Below are 26,581 nucleotides of genomic sequence, written 5' to 3' on the forward strand. Positions count from 1 at the left end.
GTGATGAGAGATGACGGTGGTGCATACTGCACATAGCAGAATACATATAAGAAATACAGACAGATTATGAGTAACAAACAATAGTAACAAACAATAATTAAATTATCTTACTAAGTAGAAATATCTACAAGTGAATATACAGCTTATTGCAAGTAATTAAAATATTGTGGTACATAGTTACCTAGCAGAATACATATATGAGGTAAAGACAGAATATAGGTCAGATACAATAATTAAATTGTCTTACTAAGTAGACACATCTACAACTGAATAAACAGCTTATTGCAAGTAATTAAAATTTTGTTTCAGGAAATTCATGTACGGAATAGAAACAGTGATTTAGTAGCAATTCCTTTAATTTAATTCTCATTGTTTTTGGGTTTTTGCTTGCTTTTATGTCTGTTGGGAGGTGGTTGTATATTTTAATGCCCATAAATTTAACCCCATTCGCATATAATTTTGTGTTGTGGGCTATAATTTGTAACTGTGTTTTGTTTCTGGTGTCATGTGTGTTGCGGTCTGCACTTCTGTTGAGGGCGTCCAAGTGCTGTACTGTAAAACAAGCTAGTCCCAATATATGGAGGAATGGCAGTGGTAGGATTTTTAGCTGTAGAAATAGTGGTTTACAGTGTTCAGTTCGTTTTTTTACATTTCATTATTCTTACTACTTGTTTTTGTAACTTGAAAATTGTGAGAGAATCAGAGCTCTTTCCCCAGAATATTAGGCCATAGCTCAAGACAGACTCAAACAGGGCACGAGACACCAGCTTCAAGGTATCTACACTGGCTGTGTCTTTTAATGATCGTAATAGATAGCAGGTTTTACTAAGCTTTTCTGACAATGCCTCAATATGTGGTTTCCAATTTAGTGTGTTACTGATGAAAGTCCAAGAAATTCGGTGTCCTGCCTGTTCGTAATGTCATCTTTGCCGATAACTATTACTGCATTGAAGGGGGTTAGATTTTGTCTAGTATGGAAGTACATACTTACAGTTTTTTCAGTATTTATGAGTAGTCTATTTGCTTCAAATCACGATTATAAATGACAAGTAGTTTCATTAACTGCATCTTGCAATGTGTCAGCTCTACTGGTTATCAGGATATTTGTCTCGTCAGCATACAGAAGGAGCTGGCATTTGGTATGTTCTAGGAGACCATTTATGAACAATATGAAAAGAACAGGGCCAAGGACAGATCCCTGAGGGACGCCATTTGTTGTATGTAGTATATCTGACCTGCAGTGCCTGAATGTCTCTGATTTACTTATTTCTACATATTGCCTTCTTTGACTAAGGTAGCTATGGAACCAATTGTGGGCTACACCTCTAATCCCATACTTATGGAGTTTCATAAGCAGCAGCTTGTGGTCGACCATGTCAAAGGCTTTGGACTGATCAAGAAATATACCGACAGCAGGTTGTTTATGGTAACGAAACTTGAGCACTTTTCTATAAATGCGTACAGAGCATGTGGTGTGGACCTATTTTTCCAAAATCCGTATTGAGAAGATGTGATTATGTTGTTAGAATTTAAACATTTTTCTAATCTAGTTAACATATAGTATTCAAATATTTTTGAGAAGGCAGGTAGTATAGCAAGTGGCCTATAGTTTGTCATGTCCGTTTTCTCTCCCTTCTTGTAGAGAGGTATAATTTTAGCAAGTTTTAGCTGGTTTGGAAATGTTCCCTCTAGAAATGAGGTATTTATGATATTTGACAGGGGTTCACTGATGTAATTTGAACACTTATGAAGTTAGAAGCAGGGTATCAGATCATGCCCTGCAGAATAAATCTTTTTGACTCTTTTTAATAATATCTTCAATTTCATACGGTGTTGTAGGAGATGGGAAAAAGGAATTCGGATGAGTATTATTTTTGAGACAAGAGCGTGCAGAGTAGGGTGGTCAGAAAAGAAACAGTCCCTGTAATTTGGTACTGGTAGGCAAGTGAACAGTTGGGCACCTGGAGTCGTCTGTCATGGTGAAGCATGAGACAAGGCTTACAATCTGGAGCAAGAAGGTGAATTTTGTGTTGGGTAGCTAAAAGCATGTATCCTTGTGAAACAAGAAACCGCTACTGTGATTTGATTCCAGTGGGTAAGTGACATGTTGGGCACATGGAGGCATACATGGTGGTGGCCAATGAGATGGTACCCGTAATTTGGTAATGGTAGGTGAGTTTTGTGTTGGGTACCTACTTAGATGCATGTTGATGAGCTGTGATTTTACACCTGCAAGTATGTGATCTTTTGGGAACTCACAGTTATGCCTGCCGGTGTGCCCAGAGACAGTGGCTATGATTGTGTTATGTATACATACAGACACAGGTTGCTGATATTTACTATCTGGTAGTGGAGTGTTGTTGGGGTGCACTCGGCCCTTATGAAGCCAGTTGAGAAGTAGTCATGAAATCTGACAACGGCTGGGAGAGCAATGTGCCGATCACATGCCCATCCATATCGCATCCAGTGACGCCCGTGGTCTGAGGACGACACGGCGGTCGGTCGGTACCTCTGAGCCTTCAGGTTTAGTTCAGTTTATAGGTGAGTAATGTACTTGGAAATGTACCTGGAGGCACGTATGGTGGTGGGCCGGTGCGGCTTGGCCCCATTGGTGTTGCTGGAGCTGGCGGCGTTGGTGGAGGAGGAGTCGTGGCGCTCGGCGACGCTGGACAGCTTTGGGACGCGCAGCGCCGGCGACGAGCAGGAGGCGTCCCCAGAGGGCGTCGTGACGCCGCCCTCGCCCTTCTCCACGTCCGTCGTCGTCGGCGATGGAGGCGGCAGCGCCTGCACACACCATCACACACAGTCACATGCGGGCGCTTCCCTGCGATGGGCCTACTTATTTACTGATTGTGCAGCTCTTTACTTATAACCTCCCATCTAACTGCAGCGACAGGTCGTAGTTTCGCCGTTACAAGCTATACACTGAAGTGACAAAAGATATGGGATAGCGATATCCAATTATACTGAAGGCGGCAGTATACACAAGATATATAAAACGGCAGTGCATTAGCGGAGCTGTCACTTGTACACAGGTGATTCGTGTGAAACGTTTTCCGACCCACTGCGGCCGCACGACGCGAATCAACGCAGGGTTGTAATTGGAGCTAGACGCATTGGACATTCCATTTCGGAAATCGTTAGGGGATTAAATATCCAAGACCCACAGTGTCAAGAGTATGACAAGAATACCAAATCCAGGCATTACCTCTCACCACCGAGAATGCAACGGCCGACGGCATTCACTTAACGACCGAACGCAGCAGCATTTGTGTAGAGTTGACAGTGCTAACAGACAAGAAACGCTGCACGAAATAACCGCAGAAATCAACGTGGGCAATACAGAGAACGTATCTGTTAGCACAGTGGGGCGAAATGTAGTGTTAGTGGACTGTAACAGCAGACGACCGACGCGAGCACCTTTGCTAAAAGCACAACATCTAGCCTGCTGTGCCTCTCCTGAGCTCGTGACGCTGTCGGTTGGACCCTAGACGACTAAAAAACCGTGGCCCCATCAGATGAGTCCCGATTTCAGTTGGTAGGTTCAAATAGCTCTGAGCACTATGGGACTTAACATCTGAGGTCATCAGTCCCCTGTTGTTGTTGTTGTTGTGGTCTTCAGTCCTGAGACTGGTTTGATGCAGCTCTCCATGCTACACTATCCTGTGCAAGCTTCTTCATCTCCCAGTACCTACTGCTACCTACATCCTTCTGAATCCGCTTAGTGTATTGATCTCTTGGTCTACGATTTTTACCCTGCACGCTGCCCTCCAATGCTAAATTTGTGATCCTTTGATGCCTCAAAACATGTCCTACCAACCGATCCCTTCTTCTAGTCAAGTTGTGCCAGAAACTTCTCTTCTCCCCAATCCTATTCAATACCTCCTCATTAGTTACGTGATCTACCCACCTTATCTTCAGCATTCTTCTGTAGCACCACATTTCGAAAGCTTCTATTCTCTTCTTGTCCAAACTGGTTATCGTCCATGTTTCACATCCACACATGGCTACACTCCATACAAATACTTTCAGAAACGACTTCCTGACACTTAAATCTATACTCGATGTTAACAAATTTCTCTTCTTCAGAAATGATTTCCTTGCCATTGCCAGTCTACATTTTATATCCTCTCTACTTCGACCATCATCAGTTATTTTGCTCCCTAAATAGCAAAACTCCTTTACTACTTTAAGTGTCTCATTATCTAATCTAATTCCCTCAACATCACCCGATTTAATTCGGCTACATTCCATTATCCTCGTTTTGCTTTCGTTGATGTTCATCTTATATCCTCCTTTCAAGACACTGTCCATTCCGTTCAACTGCTCTTCCAAGTCTTTTGCTGTCTCTGACAGAATTACAATGTCATCGGCGAACCTCAAACTTTTTACTTCTTCTCCATGAATTTTAATACCTACTCCGAATTTTTCTTTTGTTTCCTTTACTGCTTGCTCAATATACAGACTGAATAACATCGGGGAGAGGCTACAACCCTGTCTCACTCCTTTCCCAACCACTGCTTCCCTTTCATGCCCCTGGACTCTTATAACTGCCATCTGGTTTCTGTACAAATTGTAAATAGCCTTTCGCTCCCTGTATTTTACCCTTGCTACCTTCAGAATTTGAAAGAACTCAGAATTACTTAAACCTAACTAACCTAAGGACATCACACACATCAATGCCCGAGGCAGGATTCGTAGCGGTCGCGTGGTCCCACACTGAAGCGCCTAGAACCGCTCAGCCACAACCCGATGACAGGGAGTATGGTGGACACGCAACGAAGCCATGGACTGAAGTTTGCCAACTGATGGTGGCTTCGTAATGCTGTGGACTGTGTTTACATGGCGTGGAATGGATCTTCTAGTCCAACTTAACTGATGATTGACTTGAAATGGTTAAGTTTCGCTGCTTGGAGACCATTCGTTGCCATTCGTGCACTTCAAGTTACCAAACAACGATGGAGTTTAAATGGATGCCAATGCGCCATGTTACGAGGCTACAATTGTTCGTGACTGGTATGAAGTGTTAACTGTAATCAGTCTTGATCGCAAAAATGTTTATTCACCTGACCGGTTTCAGTTCCTCTAGAACCATCTTCAAATTTGAAACGATAATGAAACTAATTTACTATTTCACAAATGCAAACCTTTTTCATCCTATCCAATCAACATCAAATGTACCAGAACGTACTTGCAACTTCGGTTACTGGAGTAACCCGTCCACACACAGAAACCTTCACACGCTGAGTGACATAAAATTGGTAGGCCGAATGCATGTCATTTATATTAATTATGAAACTATTACCGACAGGTGGCATCTGGTACATTTGTTGCATTACATATGCACATACTGTATTAAGTAGATTTTTATACACTCCTGGAAATTGAAATAAGAACACCGTAAATTCATTGTCCCAGGAAGGGAAAACTTTATTGACACATTCCTGGGGTCAGATACATCACATGATCACACTGACAGAACCACAGGCACATAGACACAGGCAACAGAGCATGCACAATGTCGGCACTAGTACAGTGTATATCCACCTTTCGCAGCAAAGCAGGCTGCTATTCTCCCATGGAGACGATCGTAGAGATGCTGGATGTAGTCCTGTGGAACGGCTTGCCATGCCATTTCCACCTGGCGCCTCAGTTGGACCAGCGTTCGTGCTGGACGTGCAGACCGCGTGAGACGACGCTTCATCCAGTCCCAAACATGCTCAATGGGGGGCAGATCCGGAGATCTTGCTGGCCAGGGTAGTTGACTTACACCTTCTAGAGCACGTTGGGTGGCACGGGATACATGCGGACGTGCATTGTCCTGTTGGAACAGCAAGTTCCCTTGCCGGTCTAAGAATGGTAGAACGATGGGTTCGATGACGGTTTGGATGTACCATGCACTATTCAGTGTCCCCTCGACGATCACCAGTGGTGTACGGCCAGTGTAGGAGATCGCTCCCCACACCATGATGCCGGGTGTTGGCCCTGTGTGCCTCGGTCGTATGCAGTCCTGATTGTGGCGCTCACCTGCACGGCGCCAAACACGCATACGACCATCATTGGCACCAAGGCAGAAGCGACTCTCATCGCTGAAGACGACACGTCTCCATTCGTCCCTCCATTCACGCCTGTCGCGACACCACTGGAGGCGGGCTGCACGATGTTGGGGCGTGAGCGGAAGACGGCCTAACGGTGTGCGGGACCGTAGCCCAGCTTCATGGAGACGGTTGCGAATGGTCCTCGCCGATACCCCAGGAGCAACAGTGTCCCTAATTTGCTGGGAAGTGGCGGTGCGGTCCCCTACGGCACTGCGTAGGATCCTACGGTCTTGGCGTGCATCCGTGCGTCGCTGCAGTCCGGTCCCAGGTCGACGGGCACGTGCACCTTCCGCCGACCACTGGCGACAACATCGATGTACTGTGGAGACCTCACGCCCCACGTGTTGAGCAATTCGGCGGTACGTCCACCCGGCCTCCCGCATGCCCACTATACGCCCTCGCTCAAAGTCCGTCAACTGCACATACGGTTCACGTCCACGCTGTCGCGGCATGCTACCAGTGTTAAAGACTGCGATGGAGCTCCGTATGCCACGGCAAACTGGCTGACACTGACGGCGGCGGTGCACAAATGCTGCGCAGCTAGCGCCATTCGACGGCCAACACCGCGGTTCCTGGTGTGTCCGCTGTGCCGTGCGTGTGATCATTGCTTGTACAGCCCTCTCGCAGTGTCCGGAGCAAGTATGGTGGGTCTGACACACCGGTGTCAATGTGTTCTTTTTTCCATTTCCAGGAGTGTATTTACTTTTATCTCTAAAAATAGTTCATTAAAACTTAGATGTCAGGGTTACAATCTGTACTTGTCAAAATTAAAATACACAGTAAAACTATCATTTTTGTACGATCTTTTTGATCGCACAGAAAGGGCGATTTCTATATCCATGGTGCTGGTGTAGACTTGTTTTCCTCCACGGTCTGCTTCCGTGGTTCCCGCCGTTTCGGTGTTGTGGCGCGAGCCGTTCAGTCGTATGATATCCATCGCCGTGGGTAAAGAGGGCCGTGCAGGAGGGCCCCGTCAACGACGGCGTTATTATCGAACCCGCTTTGCTCGTTGAGGATTAAATCCGGATCTTTCTTTTTGTGGGTGTATATCTCTATTTGTTCCAAAATGTTAAGAAACCATCCCTTATAAGCTCTACATAGGATATCTGAATTTTGTTCAATGTTCGTAACTGAGTGATTTAAGGCAGCCATATACAAACCAAACGATGTGTTGCTTTGAGAGTAGGTGTGCTCCCTGAAACTGGTTTCAAATTTTCTACCAGCCTGCTCGATATATTGTTTACAGCAGTCATCACATTTGATCTTATATACACCTGAATCCTGAAATTTGTTCCTACTATTACATATTTTGTGCCGGCGCTTGAATTTTAGCGTGTTATTTGTTCGGAACCCTATTTTGACGTCGGATTTACGAAAGCACGTTAAAATAGCGTTCTAGAGGAACCGAAACCGGTCATGTGAATAAACATTTTTGCGATCAAGACGGATTATAAGTAACATTGTATAACCAGTGATTCGGGTATCCCATCAGACATTATGTCTGTTTTTGCAAAATTGGTATGAAGAACACCCTGGACAGTTCGAGTGACTGACTTGGCCACCCAGATCGTCCAGCGTGAATCCCATCGAACATTTATAGGACATAATCGACATGTCACTTCGTGCACAAAATCCCGCACAGGCGACACTTTCGCTATTATGGACGGCCACAGAGGCAGCATGGCTCAATAATACTTCAGGGGCTACTCATGACTTGTTGAGCCCACGCCACGTCGAGTTACGGCACTGCTCCGGGAAAAAGAAAGCCTTGACACGATGTCAGGAGATATCCCATGACATTGGTAACTCAGTGTGTATGCACTTACACGTAGGCAATGGATAAGCGTAGCGTTCGGTACCTTTCCGACATACTACAGAGGCGTTATTACCAAATGAGTCCAAAGAGTGCCAACATGCTGTTACCCTTCTCTTGGCTGCCGAAGGACAAGCACCAATAGACGGCCATCGGACAATGAAGAATGTATAAGGGTGAGCACGTCTGTCGCAAACCGCCATTGTGGAATGGTGCGCCAAGTTCCGCACACGTCGCCATTCGACACAAGCTGTCAGTCGATCTGTGAGACCGCTTCATCGATTACGGATGAGTAGGAGAAGCTCCGGCACCCGCTCTATAGCCCTGATCTCTCCCCACGCGATTATCACCTCTTCGGGCCCTTAAAAAAAAGGCCTTGAAGGGGAGACGATTGCTGTCGGACGAGGATGTGCAGCATTTACAGATTTCTTCACGCAGCAGGTCACATTGTTTTATCAAACAGATATCTTCAGTCGGGTACGTCGGCGAGATGATTGTCTCAACACTCTCAGCGATTTTGCCTAAGTGGCATGCCGGTTCTGGACTGCACATCCTTCGAATGGCAATTTTTTGACCGCCTTTACCAATAACGCACACAAATAATGAAAATAGTTTTTTTAACGAAAATGATTGTTGTTCTTGTAGTCTTCAGAGACTGGTTTGACCCAGCTCTCCATGCTACTCTATCCTCTGCAAGCTTCTTCATCTCCCAGTACCTACTGCAGCCTACATCCTTCCGAATCTGCTTAGTGTATTCATCTCTTGCTCCCCCTCTACGATTTTTACCCTCCACGATGCCCTCCAATACTAAACTGCTGATCCCTTGATGCCTCAGAATATGTCCTACCAACCGATCCCTTCTTCTAGTCAACTTGTGCCACAAATTTCTCTTCTCTGCAATTCTGTTCAATACCACCTCATTAGTTATGTGATCTACCCATCTAATCTTCAGCATTCTTCTGTAGCACCACATTTCGAAAGCTTCTATTCTCTTTTTGTCTAAACTATTTATCGTCCACGTTTCGCTTCCATACATGGCTACACTCCATACAAATACTTTCAGAAACGATTTCCTGACACTTAAATCTATACTCGACGTCAACAAATTTCTCTTCTTCAGAAATGGTTTCCTTGCCATTGCCAGTCTACATTTTATATCCTCTCTACTTCGACCATCATCAGTTATTTTCCTCCCCAAATAGCAAAACTCATTTACTGCTTTAAGTATCTCATTTCCTAATCTAATTCCCTCCGCATCACTCGACTTAATTCGACTACATTCCGTTATCCTCGTTTTGCTTTTGTTGATGATCATGTTATACCCTCGCTTCAAGACACTGTCCATTCCGTTCAACTGCTCTTGCAAGTCCTTTGCTGTCTCTGACAGAATTACAATGTCATCGGCGAACCTCAAAGTTTTTATTTCTTCTCCATGGACTTTAATACCTACTCCGAATTTTTCTTTTGTTTGCTTTACTGCTTGCTCAATATACAGATTGAATAACATCGGGGAGAGGCTACAACCCTGTCTCACTCCTTTCCCAACCACTGCTTCCCTTTCATGCCCCTGGACTCTTATAACTGCCATCTGGTTTCTGTACAAATTGTAAATAGCCTTTCGCTCCCTGTATTGAACCCCTGCCACCTTCAGAATTTGAAAGAGAGTATTCCAGTCAACACTGTCAAAAGCTTCCTCTAAGTCTACAAATGCTAGAAACGTAGGTCTGCCTTTTCTTAATCTAGCTTCTAAGATAAGTCGTAGGGTCAGTATTGCCTCACGTGTTCCAACATTTCTACGGAATCCAAACTGATCTTTCCCGAGGTCGCCTTCTACCAGTTTTTCCATTCGTCTGTAAAGAATTCGTGTTAGTATTTTGCAGCTTATTAAACTGATAACGAATGTTATTTTTAGTGTGTTCAATTTTAAACTCTAACGAAAATCCTTAGCATCGAGAATTTTCCTACAACTGACATTCAAAATTTAACAAAAGGTATTTTAATTAGGTACGGTATATCACTTTTTTAATTTCCTATTAAGAAACATCAGAGGTATATGAGTACATACGCAGAGCACGGTCTAGGGACAAATGGTGAATCGTCCTAGCAATGATATGGGCCACACTGACATAAGGTACTTTGGTGACGGACAGAATGTAAGGGCTCTCCGAGTAAGCGATTGGCTCTCAGACGTCGACACTTCATCATGGAACGTAGAGGTACAAAACTCGTCCACTCTGCAAAGCAGGGTAGCCAGCGGTCTGTGGAGCATATGACGGCAGAGCACAATGCTCGAAACATACACCGCGTCACGGACACCTGTCACTGGAGGCAGTATTATGCTATGCGGAACATTGGTCTGGGCTTCCATGGGACCTGTGTCAGTAATCGGAGGCACCATCGCAGATGTGCACTACATGAGCATAACTGCAGACCACTTACATCTGTTCTTGCCTGGTATCTTCCCTGACAGCGGTGGCATTTTCCAGCGGGACAACGTTCCATCTCGCAAGGCCAGAATCATGTTATAGTAGCTTGAAGAGCAGAGCAGTGAATTCACGCTGATGTCTGGGACGCTACTGCACGCCACACCCACAAACCACCGGTCAGTAATTTAGACATCTGGTGTCATATACGGCCGGATCCTCCCAAGGACATGACGAGTACAGAATCGCTTCTATATTGCGTTCCAAAGTTAGACCAAAACACAACAAAGCAGTCTATTTAAGTTGGGCAAGGGCAGGTTCTACAGAGAGGCCCGCGAGAAGTGGTACATTTTCAGTCGACCACCCTGCTAAGATATAGATGTGCTCGCGCCATCTACCGCACCTGAGTGGACCCATCTAGTATGCCATTCAGTTCAGTATGGAACGTTGGTCAGTGCAGGTGCGTATTGAGGTAGTTCGTTTGGATTTTGTTTTACTGTGCGAAAACGACTGAGGTCATAAGCGACTGTGTCACAGCCTTAGAACACTAACAAGTAAAAGAAGCAGTGGAGTAGTTCCGTCATGTGCAAAGTGTTGAGACTGTCCAATGCGCAAGGAGCTGTAGATGAGACAGCCATTTGCGTGTTCCAGAGAAGACAATTACCATTTCGATAAAACATAGGTGCTAGACGTGTTCTATAACCAAAGGGACGTGGAATGACAGTTTGGAAGCCGGAAAATATCCAACGAGTTCCTGTAACTTTGTAACGAAGTCCATACCGATCTCTCCGGCGCCATTTCAGAACATTACAGGTCTCTCGCAAATCTTTTCCGACGGTTGTGAAACAGTTTCATCCTTATAAGCTGCAAGTGGATAAATAGTCACGGGCGGAAAAGAAAGTGAGTAGCAGCAATTTCTGCACATCATTACTGGACAGAACTGAGCAGAATTCAGCATTTCTGAGATATCTTGTGATGTCTCATGAGGTACACTTTCATCTGAATTGGTTTGTCAGTAAATAAAACGTCCGACATTTCCGCGGACACAAACCCACAACTAGTTCATGAAAAGGCCCTGGATAGTACGAAGTTCATCGCCTGGTGTGTTGTTGGACAGTTCATTAGATTCGTTGTGCCAGAGAGTGTCAATTTTTAGCGGTATGCGGCCATGATTAATAATTGGGCATTGGCTACAGCCTGCACTGCCCTTCATTCAGTGCCTACAGTAGGCGCCATTTTGCAGCTGGATTACTCTCACGATTCGGTGCTATCCCATGACCAGCGACATCACCTCATCTTTCAGTCCCTCATTTTTACTTCGTGGAGTCGTCTGCAGAACATAGTTTTCTATGGTAATTCCACAACACTGATGAGAGCCGAAATCCAGGAAGAGATAGAGGCAATTTCTCAAGAAATGACTGAGGACGTAACGAGCATGCGATCGCCAATCATGGGAGACATTTGTGTCATGTACAGTATGTTTTACGAAATGCGAGTAAAATTGTGTTTGGGTTTTAGGTAATGGAAATGTGTGTAAAGCAGTTATGGTGTAAATTACTCTAACACTCATAGTAACCAAATGGTTAGTTGGTTGGTTAATTTGGGGACGAGGACCAAACAGCGAGGTCATCAGCCCCGGTGGATTAGAAAAGGATGGGGAAGGAAGTCGGCTGTGCCCTTTCAAAGGAGCCATCCCGGCATTTGCCTGAAGCAATTTAGGGAAATCACGGAAAACTTAAATCAGGATGGTCGGACGCGGGTTTGAACCGTCGTCCTCCCGAACGCGAGTCGAGGGTGATAGCAACTGCGCCACCCCACTCGGTAAACCAAATGGATATGTACTATTTCCTATGAGCTACGCTATATCTTATACAAAACAAAGCAATCAGTACATGCATCTGCAACATATACACTGCACAGTCACATTAACTCCTGCGAAATGTACAGGAAGAGAGTTATTGGCGTTCTGGTAGGTACCGCCAGAGATGTGGAGCCATGCTGACTCGAGTGCCGTGGTCAGCTGTGCTAGGTATCTTGGTTGAGGATCCATGGCGGGGACGGCGCGATCAACATCCTTCCGTAAATTTTCCATCGGATTTATATCCGGGGATAGTTTGGTGGTAAGGGGAGTAGGGTAAAGTCATCCTGGTGCTCTTGGAATAATGCACGCACACAAAGACTATGTGACACTCTGCATTGTCCTACTGGAAGATGCCATCGTGCTGAAGAAAAACAAACTGCATGTAGGGGTGGACATGGTTCCCAAGGACAGATGCAAAATTGTCTTGAACCATTGCGCCTTCCAGAATGATGAGATCGCCCAGGGAATGTCCTCTGGACAATTGTTGCAGGGTGTTGCTTTCAGACGTTTCACGCCGTACACGCCGACGGCCATCTGTCCGATGGAGCGTAAAACGTGATTCCTTTGAAAATGTCACCTGCCGCCACTCAGTGAACATGTTCAGCATGGGTGTGTGAACCAGGCGACTGCTGTGGAGGTCAATACGCAGCAACGTCTGCAGATTGGTCGTTGAGCAGACACTGCTGGGGTAGCCCCTTGGTTCATTTGGGCTGTCAGTTGCTCAACAGTCGCACGTCTATTCGCCCGTACACATCTCTGCAACCATAGTCCACCGCTATCATTTATGGCTACAGTTGCCTTGGCGGCAGTTTTGGATAGCGACAGTTTGCCACCCACGGTATACTTTAGCCACAGCGGCATATGAACAGTTTACAAACTTAGCTTCCACCATTGACCCCAAAGCCTATGAATCTTTCCATTTTGGACTTCAGATAAACTCCTACGATTCCTTATTACAGCGACTGTACTGTTGTCCGTGTCCCTCCAATGTTCTTCATACACAATTCATTGCTAGTGCTGCCACCTGCCATCTATGAGTGGTTATTGTAGATTGACGTCGAACACAGATGTGGTTCAGATGGTTCAAATGGCTCTGAGCACTATGGGACTCAACTGCTGTGGTCATCAGTCCCCTAGAACTTAGAACTACTTAAACCTAACTAACCTAAGGACATCACACACATCCATGCCCGAGGCAGGATTCGAACCTGCGACCGTAGCAGCAGCGCGGCTCCGGACTGGAGCGCCTAGAACCGCACGGCCACCGCGGCCCGCACATATGTGGTCACACTAATGTGTGTGGAACGTGTATTGTTACACTGCTAGCCTTTAGAATTCCAACAGCATCAAGAATACGTCCAACAAACGTCAAATCGTCATGAATTGTGCTACATGTTTGTATATAGATGGTGTGAGAGCAATAAACGAGGAAATGGGAATACCAAGGACACAAGTGGGGGACAAAAAGGACAACAGGGCTCAAGTGGACTGCCTAGCCTTTGCAGATGACAGAAATAGTAAGTGAGACGGAAGAAGACGCAAAGACACAGCTCGACAACTTAACTAAGGTGGCCAGAAAGGTGGGACTGAGGATCGCCTGTAACAAGACAAAGACATTAAATACCACTGCAGACTGGGAAACAGCGGAAGGTACTGTGCCAATGGTGGACAAATTTAAATACCTGGGAGAATTTATAACAGGAAGGAACAGGAGCAAGGAGGGAATAACAGAGAGGATAAAGAAGATGAGGTCAGCCTTCTGCATGACGAGAGAGATATACAATAAAAAGAATATATCCACAGAGGCAAAGATAAGCCACTACAAGGCAACGGTGAGGAATGCAGTATTATATGCTGCTGAGACGATGACACTAGGAAGAAATGGGGCAGAACAACTAGGGAAAGAAGAGAGAATAATACTGAGGAAAATACTAGGTCCCAAAAGAGGTGGAGAGAGGTGGATGCGAAGACCTAGGGAAGAAATGGTACCGGAACATGAGAACAATATCCGGGGAAATCAGACTCAAAATGGTAAAGTTTGCTGGGCATGGAGTTAGGATGAGTATGGACAGAATGACGAAGAGAATGTGGAAAACAACAGGTAGGACAAGGGGAAAGACAGGAACCAAGTGGGTTGTTGAACTTCGGAAGGACTGGTTGGAATTGGTGATCAAGGTGGAAGGAAAGGAAAATTGGAGGAACAAATATAAACCGACCAATATGCCGGAGATCAAAGAGAGAAGAATACAGGAAAAGATTAGAGTGTCACCAGTGGAGCCGACAGGAGAAACGGACACTGAAGATCTCGCAAGAAGAACGGGAGAGAAGAAGAGAAAGAATGAAGAGGTTCTGGGAGAAGAAGAGGAAAATGCAGTCCACGAAGGGGCTACCCGTGGTCCTACAGAGGCCGTAACGCAAGAAGAAGAAGAAGACATACAGGGTGTCCCATTTATCTTGACCACCCTAAATAACTGTTTGTCCAGACACACATTACAAAATGGTTCAAGCAAATGTTCTATAGACGTCAAGGGGGCATCAAGCAGCATGGCTGCCTTCGCTGTAGCTTTGTTTTTTGCAAAGATATGAAAAGCGGTATGACTTCTTTAAATGGCACCCTGTATTTTTATTTGGTAATTTCTCCTAAAGACCTATTCAAAAATGTATCACAGTGTGCCTTTCACTGAAACACAACGTTATTAATTACATAACACAACACTGACTTTGAGCACGGGATCACAAACTCGTCCACTTGCTGGAGTTGTCAGAAAACAAATGAAAACCAAGTAAAAACACAACACAAAATTGACTTTTACTCTCCTGTACCATTGCCCATGAGTAGAACATTCAAAGGTGCTCAAAGTGGCGACCCTCGACACCGATACACTGCTGCACTCGTCGAATGAAAGAGTTATTTACTGCTTCCTGCTGAAGAGAATTACAAGCACGATACGTTCCTGTATGTTCTCTGGAGTTGTTGAAATATCGCTATAGACAACGTCTTTAATGCAATTTAAATTAGGAGACCTAGCAGGCCAAGTAACTGTCCCTCTTCGACCAATCCATCTGGCAGGCTACCTTCGGTTCAGAACACGACGTGCACGCAAGGCATTACGTCCTGGACATCCATCGTGTTGATACAACGTAAGCATTCTGTCATTGGTTATTTTGCTGCATAGGTAATTCGTGACCATCAATCCTGATGGTAAGTTTCTCGCTGTTCTCATTTCTGGTACTTCACATTACTTTCGTCTTTTTTCAATTTATTCTCAATTATTCTCTATACTCATTAGACTATTCATTTCACAAAACACATCCCGCAGTTCTTCTTCACTTTCACTGACGATAGAAATGTCATCAACGAATCTTATCGTTGACATCCCTTTACCTTGAATTTTAATTCCACTCTTGAACCTTTCTTTTATATGTGTCATCGCTTCTTTAATATGCAGATTGAACAGGAGGGCGAAAGATTACATAGCTATAAAAATGGTTCAAATGGCTCTGAGCACTATGGGACTTAACATCTGAGGTCATCAGTCCCCTAGAACTTAGAACTACTTAAACCTAACTAACCTAAGGACATCACACACATCCATGCCCGAGGCAGGATTCGAATCTGCGACCGTAGCAGTCGCGCGGTTCCGGAATGAAGCGCCTGGAACCGCTCGGCCACATCCCTATTCTACACCATTTTTAATGCGAGAAGTTTGTCTTCTAGTCTTATTGCTCCGTCTTGGTTGGTTGGTTGTTTTGGGGAAGGAGACCAGACAGCGAGGTCATCGGTCTCATCGGATTAGGGAAGGATGGGGAAGGAAGTCGGCCGTGCCCTTTCAAAGGAACCATCCCGGCATTTTCCTGGAGCGATTTACGGAAATCACGGAAAACCTAAATCAGGATGGCCGGACGCAACCTAAATCAGGATGGCCGGACGCGGGATTGAACCGTCGTCCTCCCGAATGCTAGTCCAGTGTCCTACCACTACGCCACCTCGCTCGGTGCTCCATCTTGGTTCTTGTACATATTGTATACTACCCGTCTTTCCCTATAGCTTACCCCTATTTTTCTTGCACCATTTTACATTTTCGAACGCTTTTCCGAAGTCGAGAAATCCTGTGAACGTGTCTTAAGTGTTCTTCAGCCTTGCTTTCGTTAGCAAACGCAATGTCAGAATTGCCTTTCTGATGCCGTTCCCTTACATAATCCTAACTGATCGTCGCCTAACACATACTCAATTTTCTTTTCCATTTTTTTGTGTATTATTCTTGCGGGTAACTTGAATGTATGAGCTATTAAGCTGATTGTGCGATAATTATCGCACTTGTTGGCTCTTGTAATCTTCGGAAATATGTGGATGACGAACAGTCGTTTTGTTACCACTTCCCTAATGATTTTAGAAATTTTGATGGAATGTTATGCATCCCTTCCGCCTTATTCGATCTTGAGCCTACCAAAGCCCTTTCAAGTTCTAATACTGGAGCCCCTATCCCTTCCCTGTCGACTCTTGTTACTTCTATCAAGTCGGCAGACAAGTCTTCCCTGTCACAGAGGTCTTCAATCTACTGTTTCCACCTACCCGCTCTCTCTTCTGCATTTAACAGTGGAAATCCCATTGCACTGGTAATGTACCGCCTTTGCTTTTAATTTCAGCGAAATCTGTTTTGACCTTTCTATATACTTAGTTCTTCCAACAATAACTACTTTTTCGATTTTTTCACGTTATTCATTCAACGTTTTCACCTTAGCTTCCCTACACTTCCTATTTATTTCATTTCTGAGTGACTTGTACTTCTGTGTTCCTGAATTTCCCGGGACATTTTTGTACTTCCTTCTTTCGCCGATCAACTGAAGTATTTGTTCTGTTACTCACGGTTTCTTCGCAGCTACCTTCTTGTTCCTTTATTTTTCATCGCAGCTTCTGTGATTGACATTTTAAGAGATGCCGATTCTCTTCAACTGACCTGCTTACTGAGCTATTAATTATCGGAGAGAACTTCAAGCTTATCTCTTCATTCCTTGGTATCTCCATATCCCACGTTTTTGCGCACTGATCCTTCCCTATTAGTCTCTTAAACTTCAGCCTACTCTTCACCATCACTTATGATCTTAGACTATACCTACTCCCGGCTACATGTTATAATCCAATATCTGATTTGCGAATTTCTGTCCGACCATGATGTAATCCAACTGGATTCTTCCCGTATCTCCCCGCCTTTTCCGAGTGGCTCTTGAACAGAGTATTCGCTATTCCTAGCTGAAATTTATTGTAGAGCTCAAATAGTCTTTTTCTTCTCCCAATACTACTACCAAGTCCAAATTCTTTCCCCTACATGGAATTTGCGATACCCCATGGCTGTTAGATTTTCATCTCCTTTTACGTATTAAATTACCCGTTCACTATCCTCATATTCTCGTTCTATTTTTTCCTCACACACCTGCGATGTCGGCATGTATACGTGAACTATTGTTGTCGGTTTGCTGTCAATTATGAGCAGAACAAACCTGTCTCTGAACTGTTCGCAGCAGCTCACTGTCCAACTTTCCTATTCTAAACGAATCCTACTGCGTTATACCATTTTCTGTTGCTGTCGATATTACCCTATACTCGGATGACCAGAAATCCTTCTCTTCTTTCCATTTCACTTCACTAACCCCCACTATGCCTCGATTTAGCTTTAGCATTTTCCTTTTTATATTCTATAGCCTCCCTACCACGTTCAACATTCTGAAATTCCAAAGCCCAACTCGAAGTACTTTATCCTTTCGTTTGTTATTCTATCTTTTTCTTATGGTCACTACCCTCCCAGAAATAAATGCGAAACTAGACCGGAAGCTTTCGCCAGTGGAGTGATCATCATGACTCCTTTTTTAGTCACATGCCACATGTCCTGTGGAAACACATTATGTGTACTTAATGCAGTGGTTTCCATTGCCTTCTGCGTCCTCATGCCGTTGGTAATTGCTGTTTCTTTCGCCTTTTAGGGGCAGTTTCCTACCCCAAGGGCCACAGGATACCCTAAATCTCTGTCCGTTGCTCCACACTCTTTTACAACGCCGTCGGCAGAACTAGGTTGACTTCTTATGCCGGAAGCCTTCAGCCACGTTTGTTGATGATTTTTATTCAAAATTTAAGCAGTGGTGGGGTTCCAACCTGAGAACCAGGACGTTTTGATTACTAGTCAAAGACGGTACCTGTACATCATGGGGAAACGAGTTTACACAGTTATGAAGTGCCTCAGGGCCGGACGTATGCGAATGCAGCGAAGAAGTGGTGATGCCTCATCAGCAAGTCGTAATGTCCAGACAAATTTTGTTGAGTCGCGGCTGTGTGTTGCGCTGGTGGCAGAGTTGTGATGGGAAGTTGTTACGCGCACTGAAGTTTTGTGGTACAGTGTGGCTCACACCTCTCGTAGTCACCCTGTCACACGCTGGAATATTTCCACTCTGCACCGGAGTGTGCGCTGATATGAAACTTCCTGGCAGATTAAAACTGTGTGCCGGATCGAGACTCGAACTCGGGACTTTTGCCTATCGCGGGCAAGTGCTCTACCAAGCACGACTCACAGCCCGTCCTCACAGCTTTACTTCTGCCAGTACCTCGCCTCCTACCTTCCAAACTTTACAGAAGCTCTCCTGCGAACCTTGCAGAACTAGACTCCTGAAAGAAAGGATATTGCGGAGACATGGCTTAGGCACAGCCTGGGGGATGTTTCCAGAATGAGATTTCCACTCTGCAGTGGAGTGTGCGCTGATATGAAACTTCCTGGCAGATTAAAACTGTGTGCCGGACCGAGACAAAAGTCCCGAGTTCGAGTCTCGGTCCGGCACACTGTTTTAATCTGCCAGGAAGTTTCTGTCACATGCTAATTTGAGGAGGTGAGGACGGCCAACTTTGTGGTCCCAGATTTCAGTTATCGTGAAGAGCAGGTCCTGATCGTGCACCATGGATGATCAAGGCTGCAGCAGATGTTCACGTGTCAGTCGGCAGGCTGTGGAGATGACAGCTTGCATATCGTCTGTGGTGGACCCTCAGTAGAGGAGGGCTAGCCGCACACCAGTCTTCTCCTCACCCACGGTGTCCCAGTTGGCAGTGATGGCAGACCACAACTATGGTATGCGCTGTGTGAAGTGCACCTCGGTGTTGAAGTCAGCAAGCATGTAGTTGGCAGGTCATCATTTAACAGCTTATCGTGGTATTACTGAAACTCAATAAAGTCATTCTCTCCGGTTCTAGAAACGTGGACAGAGTGCCAGCACAACTGGAGGTGTCTTTGAGGTGTGGAAACCTACGATGAAGTGACTCTGGGTGTATTTACATTTTCCCTCGTTTATTAGTCTCGTAAGCACTATTTGCCTCGCTGTGATAATCCAGTAATTATTATGGGTCGCTGAGCTGGGGTCTTTCTGCAACGTTGAAGTTCAGAGTGTTACTACATACGAGGTGTGGCTAGAAAAAAACCGGACTAGTACTGGTGAAACAATAAAACGAATGCAATAAGGCTGAAAGTCGCGTGGCCAGTCACGTGACTCTCACTCCGCCTACTGCTCGAGTTTCTTCTGCCTCCTGCACTCAGTCTGCCCGTGGCGTCTGTTTTAAGTAGTTGACGTTTTGTCTGTGCGTCGGAAAATGTTGAGTGTACAGAAAGAACAGCGTGTTAACATCAAATTTTGTTTCAAACTAGGAAAATCTGCAAGTGAAACGTTTGTAATGTTACAAGTGTACGGCGATGATTGTTTATCGCGAACACAAGTGTTTGAGTGGTTTAAACGATTTAAAGATGGCCGCGAAGACACCAGTGATGACACTCGCACTGGCAGACCATTGTCAGCAAAAACTGATGCAAACATTGAAAAAAATCGGTAAACTTCTTCGACAAGATCGCCGTTTAACAATCAGAGCAGTGTCTGAGTTAACAGGAGTTGACAAGGACAGTGTTAGGCAGATTCTTCATGAAAGTTTCAACATGAACAAAGTGTGTTCAAAAATGGTTCCAAAGTGTCTCACAATTGAACAGAAGGAACGCCGAAGAATGATTTGTTCTGACATCCTGGAAAACATTGAAAGTGATCCCACCTTCTTACAAAATGTTATTACTTGCGATGAATCGTGGTTTTTTACTTACGATCCCGAAACTAAACGCCAATCGATGCATTGGAAAACTCCTGGTTCTCCACGACAAAAAAAAGCACGAATGTCAAAATCGAAATTCAAGGCAATGATGATTGTTTTTTTTTTTTTTGACATCAAAGGGATTGTGCACATTGATTGGGTACCAGAGGGACAAACAGTGAATCAGCATTACTACATTAGCGTCCTGGCTACCCTACGTGAGCGAGTACGGAGAAAACGGAACGATTTGTGGAGAAAAAAGTCATGGATCCTTCACCAAGACAATGCCCCAGCTCACAGAGCGTTGTCGGTGAAGACGTTTTTGGCAAAACACAACATTCCCATCTTAGATCATCCACCCTACTCACCTGATTTGGCCCCCTGTGACTTTTTTCTTTTCCCTAAAGTCAAGTCAGCTTTGAAAGGAACTAGATTTGAGACTGCTGAAGCAGTAAAAGAAAAAGCAACGGAAGTAATGTATGGACTTACCGAAAATGATCTGCAGCATTGCTATGAACAGTGGAAAATTCGTATGGAGCGGTGTAGAGACCGAGGAGGAGAGTACATTGAAGGAGATAACATGAAATTGTAAATAATTGTAAATAAATGTTTTTTCCAGCATCAGTCCGGTTTTTTTCTAGCCGCACCTCGTACTACGTCGTTATGTAGCACTGCAGCATTTGCGTATGGGTATCCCGCGCTCAAAGATCCTGTGACAGTGCTCACATGATGCCCTGACGCCCATTACATTGGCGACACCTCTTGCCGACGTTCCAGTTGACACACCAGCCCACAGATAGCATTCTCTGCTCTGAGACCCCTGAGTAGAACTTTAAAAAATTCAACTATGTACAATGAAGTTACTCTGAGGCGCAACAGCTCCTAAGTAGGGTCATCATCGGCTACTTTTCATGCATGGAACAGAAAATGGGTGAAAGGAAGGTATGACTTGCGCCAGAAACTGTAAGGTCGTCTCGAGAGTACATATGGTATGATGGTGTGAGGCATTCATGCATACCCCACACAGTCACCTCTGGTTCCCAGAGCTGGTAACTTGGACAGCAGCCGTTACATTTCTGTCATGTTCAGGGCAGAGGCTGTGCTTTAAATTCAAGGCCTCCACGACATTATATTTCAAGAAAGTAATACAAGACCACATCGACAAGGAGTACATTCGAGTGTTGACCTTGTCAGCACAGTCTCAAGATCTTTGAGCCACAGAAAAAAATCTGGTCAAGGGTTATCGAGAGACTGAGACAGCACTGCTTGCAACTTTGATATGGAGGTTAAGCAGCAAGGTGTTGCGTGCCTGGATCTGTCATCAATGTTCAGTTTGACTCAGTGGACTATCATGTTATAACTGTTGCTGCCATAGATGGCAGCTCTATGCAATAGCTTTTGCACTCTGTGCGCCACAAAATCATGTACATATTTAATCATGTATTCTTCTTACTATCTTACTATTTGTGTGTGTGTGTGTGTGTGTGTGTGTGTGAGTGTGATGTCTACACGGTCTCCTCTAAAACTCCTGGATAAATTTCATCCAAATTCCGCACAGCAACAGTAGGCTCACGACTATCAACACTGTAGGGTCTACACCCACCTAGCTTCAATAGGAGCAGAGATACGGTAAAAAGTGTTTTTTTTTCTAGCTTCTGATGTGTAGCCTGTTCTGGACAACAGGCATGTTGTGGTAGTATCAACCTGCTTTATCGGCCTGCTTTACTGACATGCTTTGCATGGTGACCTGGGCATAAGGGGAAAATAAATAATTTCAAGCCCCTGACGCATAACCTGCTCTGAATGACATGTATGTTGTGAGTGTAGTATTGGCCTGCTTTAGTGAACTGTTGCAGGGGCTACACATGGCGATGGGTATAGCTGGGAACAGCTTGAGATGGATAGAGGATGGAATGGACAGAGTTGGAGGGAGAAGGAGATGGGCAGAGGAGAGGAGGGGGAGATGTATGAGGCAGATGGAAGATATAGAGAAGTAGTGGTAAAGTGGAAAGGACGGGCTGGGGGCAGAGATGGAGTCAGAAAGAGAAAGGGGGAGAGGATACAGTCAGAGGGAGGAGGATGAGGGTATGGTCAGGGACAGGAGATGAAAAAATGGACAAAGGGGAGGAAGAGATAGAGGTAGATAGATAGATAGAGAGAGAGAATGGAAAGGAGGAGATAGACTGATAGAGGTGGGAGGAAGAAATGGAAACAAGGGGGAAGAGGTGGACACAGAGAGAGGGGGACTGGGTGGTGTGTTCAATGTATGTGTCAAATGCATACGCACGTGAAGCCACAGAGAAAGGACGAGTACTGTACAAACCTGTTAGTAATATTTCGTTATTTGGTAACTTTTCTGGTGTATTTTCAATATATATGGAATCTTTCAAGACGATAACGCAAGACCGCATGTTTCCCTTGCTGCGTTCCAATGTGGTCCTGGCCAGTACGTTCTCCAGATCTCTCACCAATTAAAAACATCTGGTATCGCGTTGCCGAGAGATCGGCAGGTCAACATCCACAAGACACTGTGATTGATGCATAGTTGAAGCAATACAGAATGGGCAATCCTGGTCAGTCACTTAAGCTCAGTCTGACTAGATTTCCAGCTGGAGTGGAGCCAATATTGTTGCCAGAGGCGGTAACTCTGTACACTAACTTTAGAAAGAACACCATTTACCGCCAGGACTGTTATGTAACGTATTTATTTAGCATGATCGAGATATTAGCTTATTATAGTACTTTCAAGTGACAGCTCAGTATGGAATACGTCGATCCATATTCGTTCCTTTTCAGGTGATAACTGTCTGTCTTACGACGCGAATCACACTGTTGCCTGTGCTTTCTGATACCTCATTACTGAAACCACGCATGATAACATAGAAAAATATGAAGGAAACAGAGTACCAATACAACCATAAGGAATCAGTACACATATATCGGGGTAGTCACATACCAGCTCCACGAATACCGTGTCTTAGGTTTTCGTCTTACGTGCTGTTTCCATTTTTATGCTAAGCAAAATCCAATATAAACTGGTATCTTACAGAGGTCATCTAGAATATGCCATTGCTAAGATAATGCGTAAGTGAAGTTAACTAGAGGATAAAGATACCAACAACAGAAGAACAGCTGGGGACATTAAAAAATTACATGTGCTTTCCCATTACAATTATTACACGGTGTATGGAAATATATGGCTTAAAGTAGTACAGTGTCAAGAGGAAGTTAAAATGAGACATGGTCACCAAAATATGTATAGACGGAGTGACATTCTAGAACCGAACACAATTGTAAGGCAGGGCAAGTGACAGGATCCTCCAGAATTTTTGCAATATTTGATAAAGTACAGATGGAAAGTTTATATAAAAATCAGTGCTCAACTGTTTCTGGCTGTTCCATAATTAGGCTGCTACGGAATACATGCATGAATGTTAGTTTGTTGTTCTAATTGTGAGTTACATTATCAGCCGCGGATACAGCCCTTAACGCTATTGATATTCGAATACTCAGGGTTTGTTAAAAGAATTTGTTTTGTAGCATATATATAAGTTTGAGTGACAAATGTTGCATGGGACAACGGGGTCCACATTATGACGTTGGTTTTTATTGCGGGGTTGGGTCGCGTCAGAGACGTGAAGGTCAATTTTTTTAATTTTTTTTATTTTATTTACTTTTTTTTAATGGGATACGAAACCAATGATGTGTAACAGTAAGGTCTTTGAATGTCAACGAAGGTCACAAAGGCGCATGAACGTCCATTTACAGAACGTGTTCGAAGTGATGACCATTGATATCAATGCAGTGCTGCAATCTTCTTATCATGTATTGAGTGGTATTCCTTATAATTTCGTCACTTTTCGAAGTACATGCTCTGACAATTATCTCACATATACCTTCAGGTGTAGTTGGAACGTACGTCTTTATTCCAGTGGTTGCTCTTTGTATTCTGTACGCTTTCTCACACTACTATGCCGTAAACACATTTATACATCATCTATCTGCTGCTCTTTTTGTCGGTTTCTAATACACTCTAATTTTTTTTAAAACATGAATCCGACTGACTAATTTTTGTCAATGAATGTGTCAGTAGTTGCAATCCTACGTTTCCATTTTCCTAATACGTAAGGTATTTTTGCTTGAGTTTCTACATCTACATCCATACTCCGCAAGCCACCAGACGGTGCGTGGCGGAGGGTACCTTGAGTACCTCTATCGGTTCTCCCTTCCATTCCAGTCTCGTATTGTTCGTGGAAAGAAGGATTGTCGGTATGCCTCTGTGTGGGCTCTAATCTCTCTGATTTTATCCTCATGGTCTCTTCGCGAGATATACGTAGGAGGGAGCAATATACTGCTTGACTCCTCGGTGAAGGTATGTTCTCGAAACTTCAACAAAAGCCCGTACCGAGCTACTGAGCGTCTCTCCTGCAGAGTCTTCCACTGGAGTTTATCTATCATCTCCGTAACGCTTTCGCGATTACTAAATGATCCTTTAACGAAGCGCGCTGCTCTCCGTTGGATCTTCTCTATCTCTTCTATCGACCCTATCTGGTACGGATCCCACACTGCTGAGCAGTATTCAAGCAGTGGGCGAACAAGCGTACTGTAGCCTACTTCCTTTGTTTTCGGATTGCATTTCCTTAGGATTCTTCCAATGAATCTCAGTGCGGCATCTGCTTTACCGACGATCAACTTTATAAGACCATTCCATTTTAAATCACTCCTAATGCGTACTTCCAGATAATTCATGGAATTAACTGCTTCCAGTTGCTGACCTGCTATATTGTAGCTAAATTATAAGGGATCTTTCTTTCTATGTATTCGCAGCACATTACACTTATGTACATTGAGATTCAATTGCCATTCCCTGCACCATGCGTCAATTCGCTGCAGATCCTCCTACATTTCAGTACAGTTTTCCATTGTTAGGAGGAGGAGGAGGAGATTATTGTTTAACGTCCCGTCGACAACGAGGTCATTAGAGACGGAGTGCAAGCTCGGGTGAGAGAAGGATGGGGAAAGAAATGGGCCGTGCCCTTTCAAAGGAACCATCCCGGCATTTGCCTGGAGCGATTTAGGGAAATCACGGAAAACCTAAATCAGGATGGCCGGAGACGGGATTGAACCGTCGTCCTCCCGAATGCGAGTCCAGTGTCCATTGTTACAACCTCTCGATATACCACAGCATAATCCACAAAAAGCCTCAGTGAACTTCCAATGTTATCCACGAGGTCATTTATGTATATTGTGAAAAGCAACGGTCCTACGACACTCCCCTGCGGCACACCTGAAATAAGTCTTACTTCGGAAGACTTCTCTCCATTGAGAATGACATGCTGCGTTCTGTTATCTAGGAACTCTTCAATCCAATTACACAATTGGTCTGATAGTCCATATGCTCTTACTTTGTTCATTAAACGACTGTGGGGAACTGTATCGAACGCCTTGCGGAAGTCAAGAAACACGGCATCTACCTGTGAACCCGTTTCTATGGCCCTCTGAGTCTCGTGGACGAATAGCGCGAGCTGGGTTTCACACGATCGTCTTTTTCGAAACCCGTGCTGATTCCTACAGAGTAGATTTCTAGTCTCCAGAAAACTCATTATACTCGAACATAATACGTGTTCCAAAATTCTACAACTGATCGACGTTAGAGTTTCGTAAATACTACAGTGTAAGGCGCTTGCCATTTACATTTTATTTTTGAAATTGTAGTCACATTTGCGATTGACGCTCCAATTACGATGACGCAGGTTCCAGATGATGGTTTGTAACCGAAACCTGTAGTACAATAATTTATTTACTAGCCTAGTGGATAATGCAGTGTAGTACTGGCGCACGGAATACGGGACATTGGGCTCACCTGCTGGTGCTGGGCAGCGGCGCGGTCGCGGCGGAACTTGGAGAAGATCTTGCGCACCAGGTGATCCTGGCTCTGGTCCAGCTGCGGCTCGTTCTTCCGCCGCTCGGCCAGCTCCTTCTCCCGGCGCACGTCCGCCACCTTCCGGAAGATCAGCTGCAACAGCCAGCCACACAGTGCCAGAGGCAGCACGCGTCTGGGTACTACAGCCATGGTGGGTGACAGGGACGGGTAACGAAGCTGAAGAAGGGGACTGGAAGTGTCAAGAGGCTCCAGAAGCGGCGAAGAAAGTAGAGGTCACAGGGACAACAGAAAAAGAAGACTAAGTCTTTAAATGTCCCGTAGGCGATAGGGTCATCAGAAATGAATAATGAACTCAGTTTGGGAAACGATGGAGGAAGGAAGTTGGCCATGGCCTT

General features: G+C 44.7%; 1 protein-coding gene across 1 annotated transcript in view; it reads right to left on the reverse strand.

The window, feature by feature from the left end:
* Positions 1-26,581, reverse strand: part of LOC126209974 (potassium voltage-gated channel protein eag-like) — a 244,250-nt gene that overhangs the window by 75,926 nt on the left and 141,743 nt on the right. The window contains exons 7-8 of the mRNA XM_049939085.1: positions 26,166-26,318; positions 2,567-2,784 (exon numbers count right to left, since the gene is read on the reverse strand). Of these exons, the coding sequence (XP_049795042.1) occupies positions 2,567-2,784; positions 26,166-26,318 (371 nt within the window). The remainder of the gene's footprint in view (positions 1-2,566; positions 2,785-26,165; positions 26,319-26,581) is intronic.

The sequence above is a fragment of the Schistocerca nitens genome, chromosome 10 (assembly GCF_023898315.1).
Source record: "Schistocerca nitens isolate TAMUIC-IGC-003100 chromosome 10, iqSchNite1.1, whole genome shotgun sequence".
Classification (NCBI taxonomy): Eukaryota; Metazoa; Arthropoda; class Insecta; order Orthoptera; family Acrididae; genus Schistocerca; species Schistocerca nitens.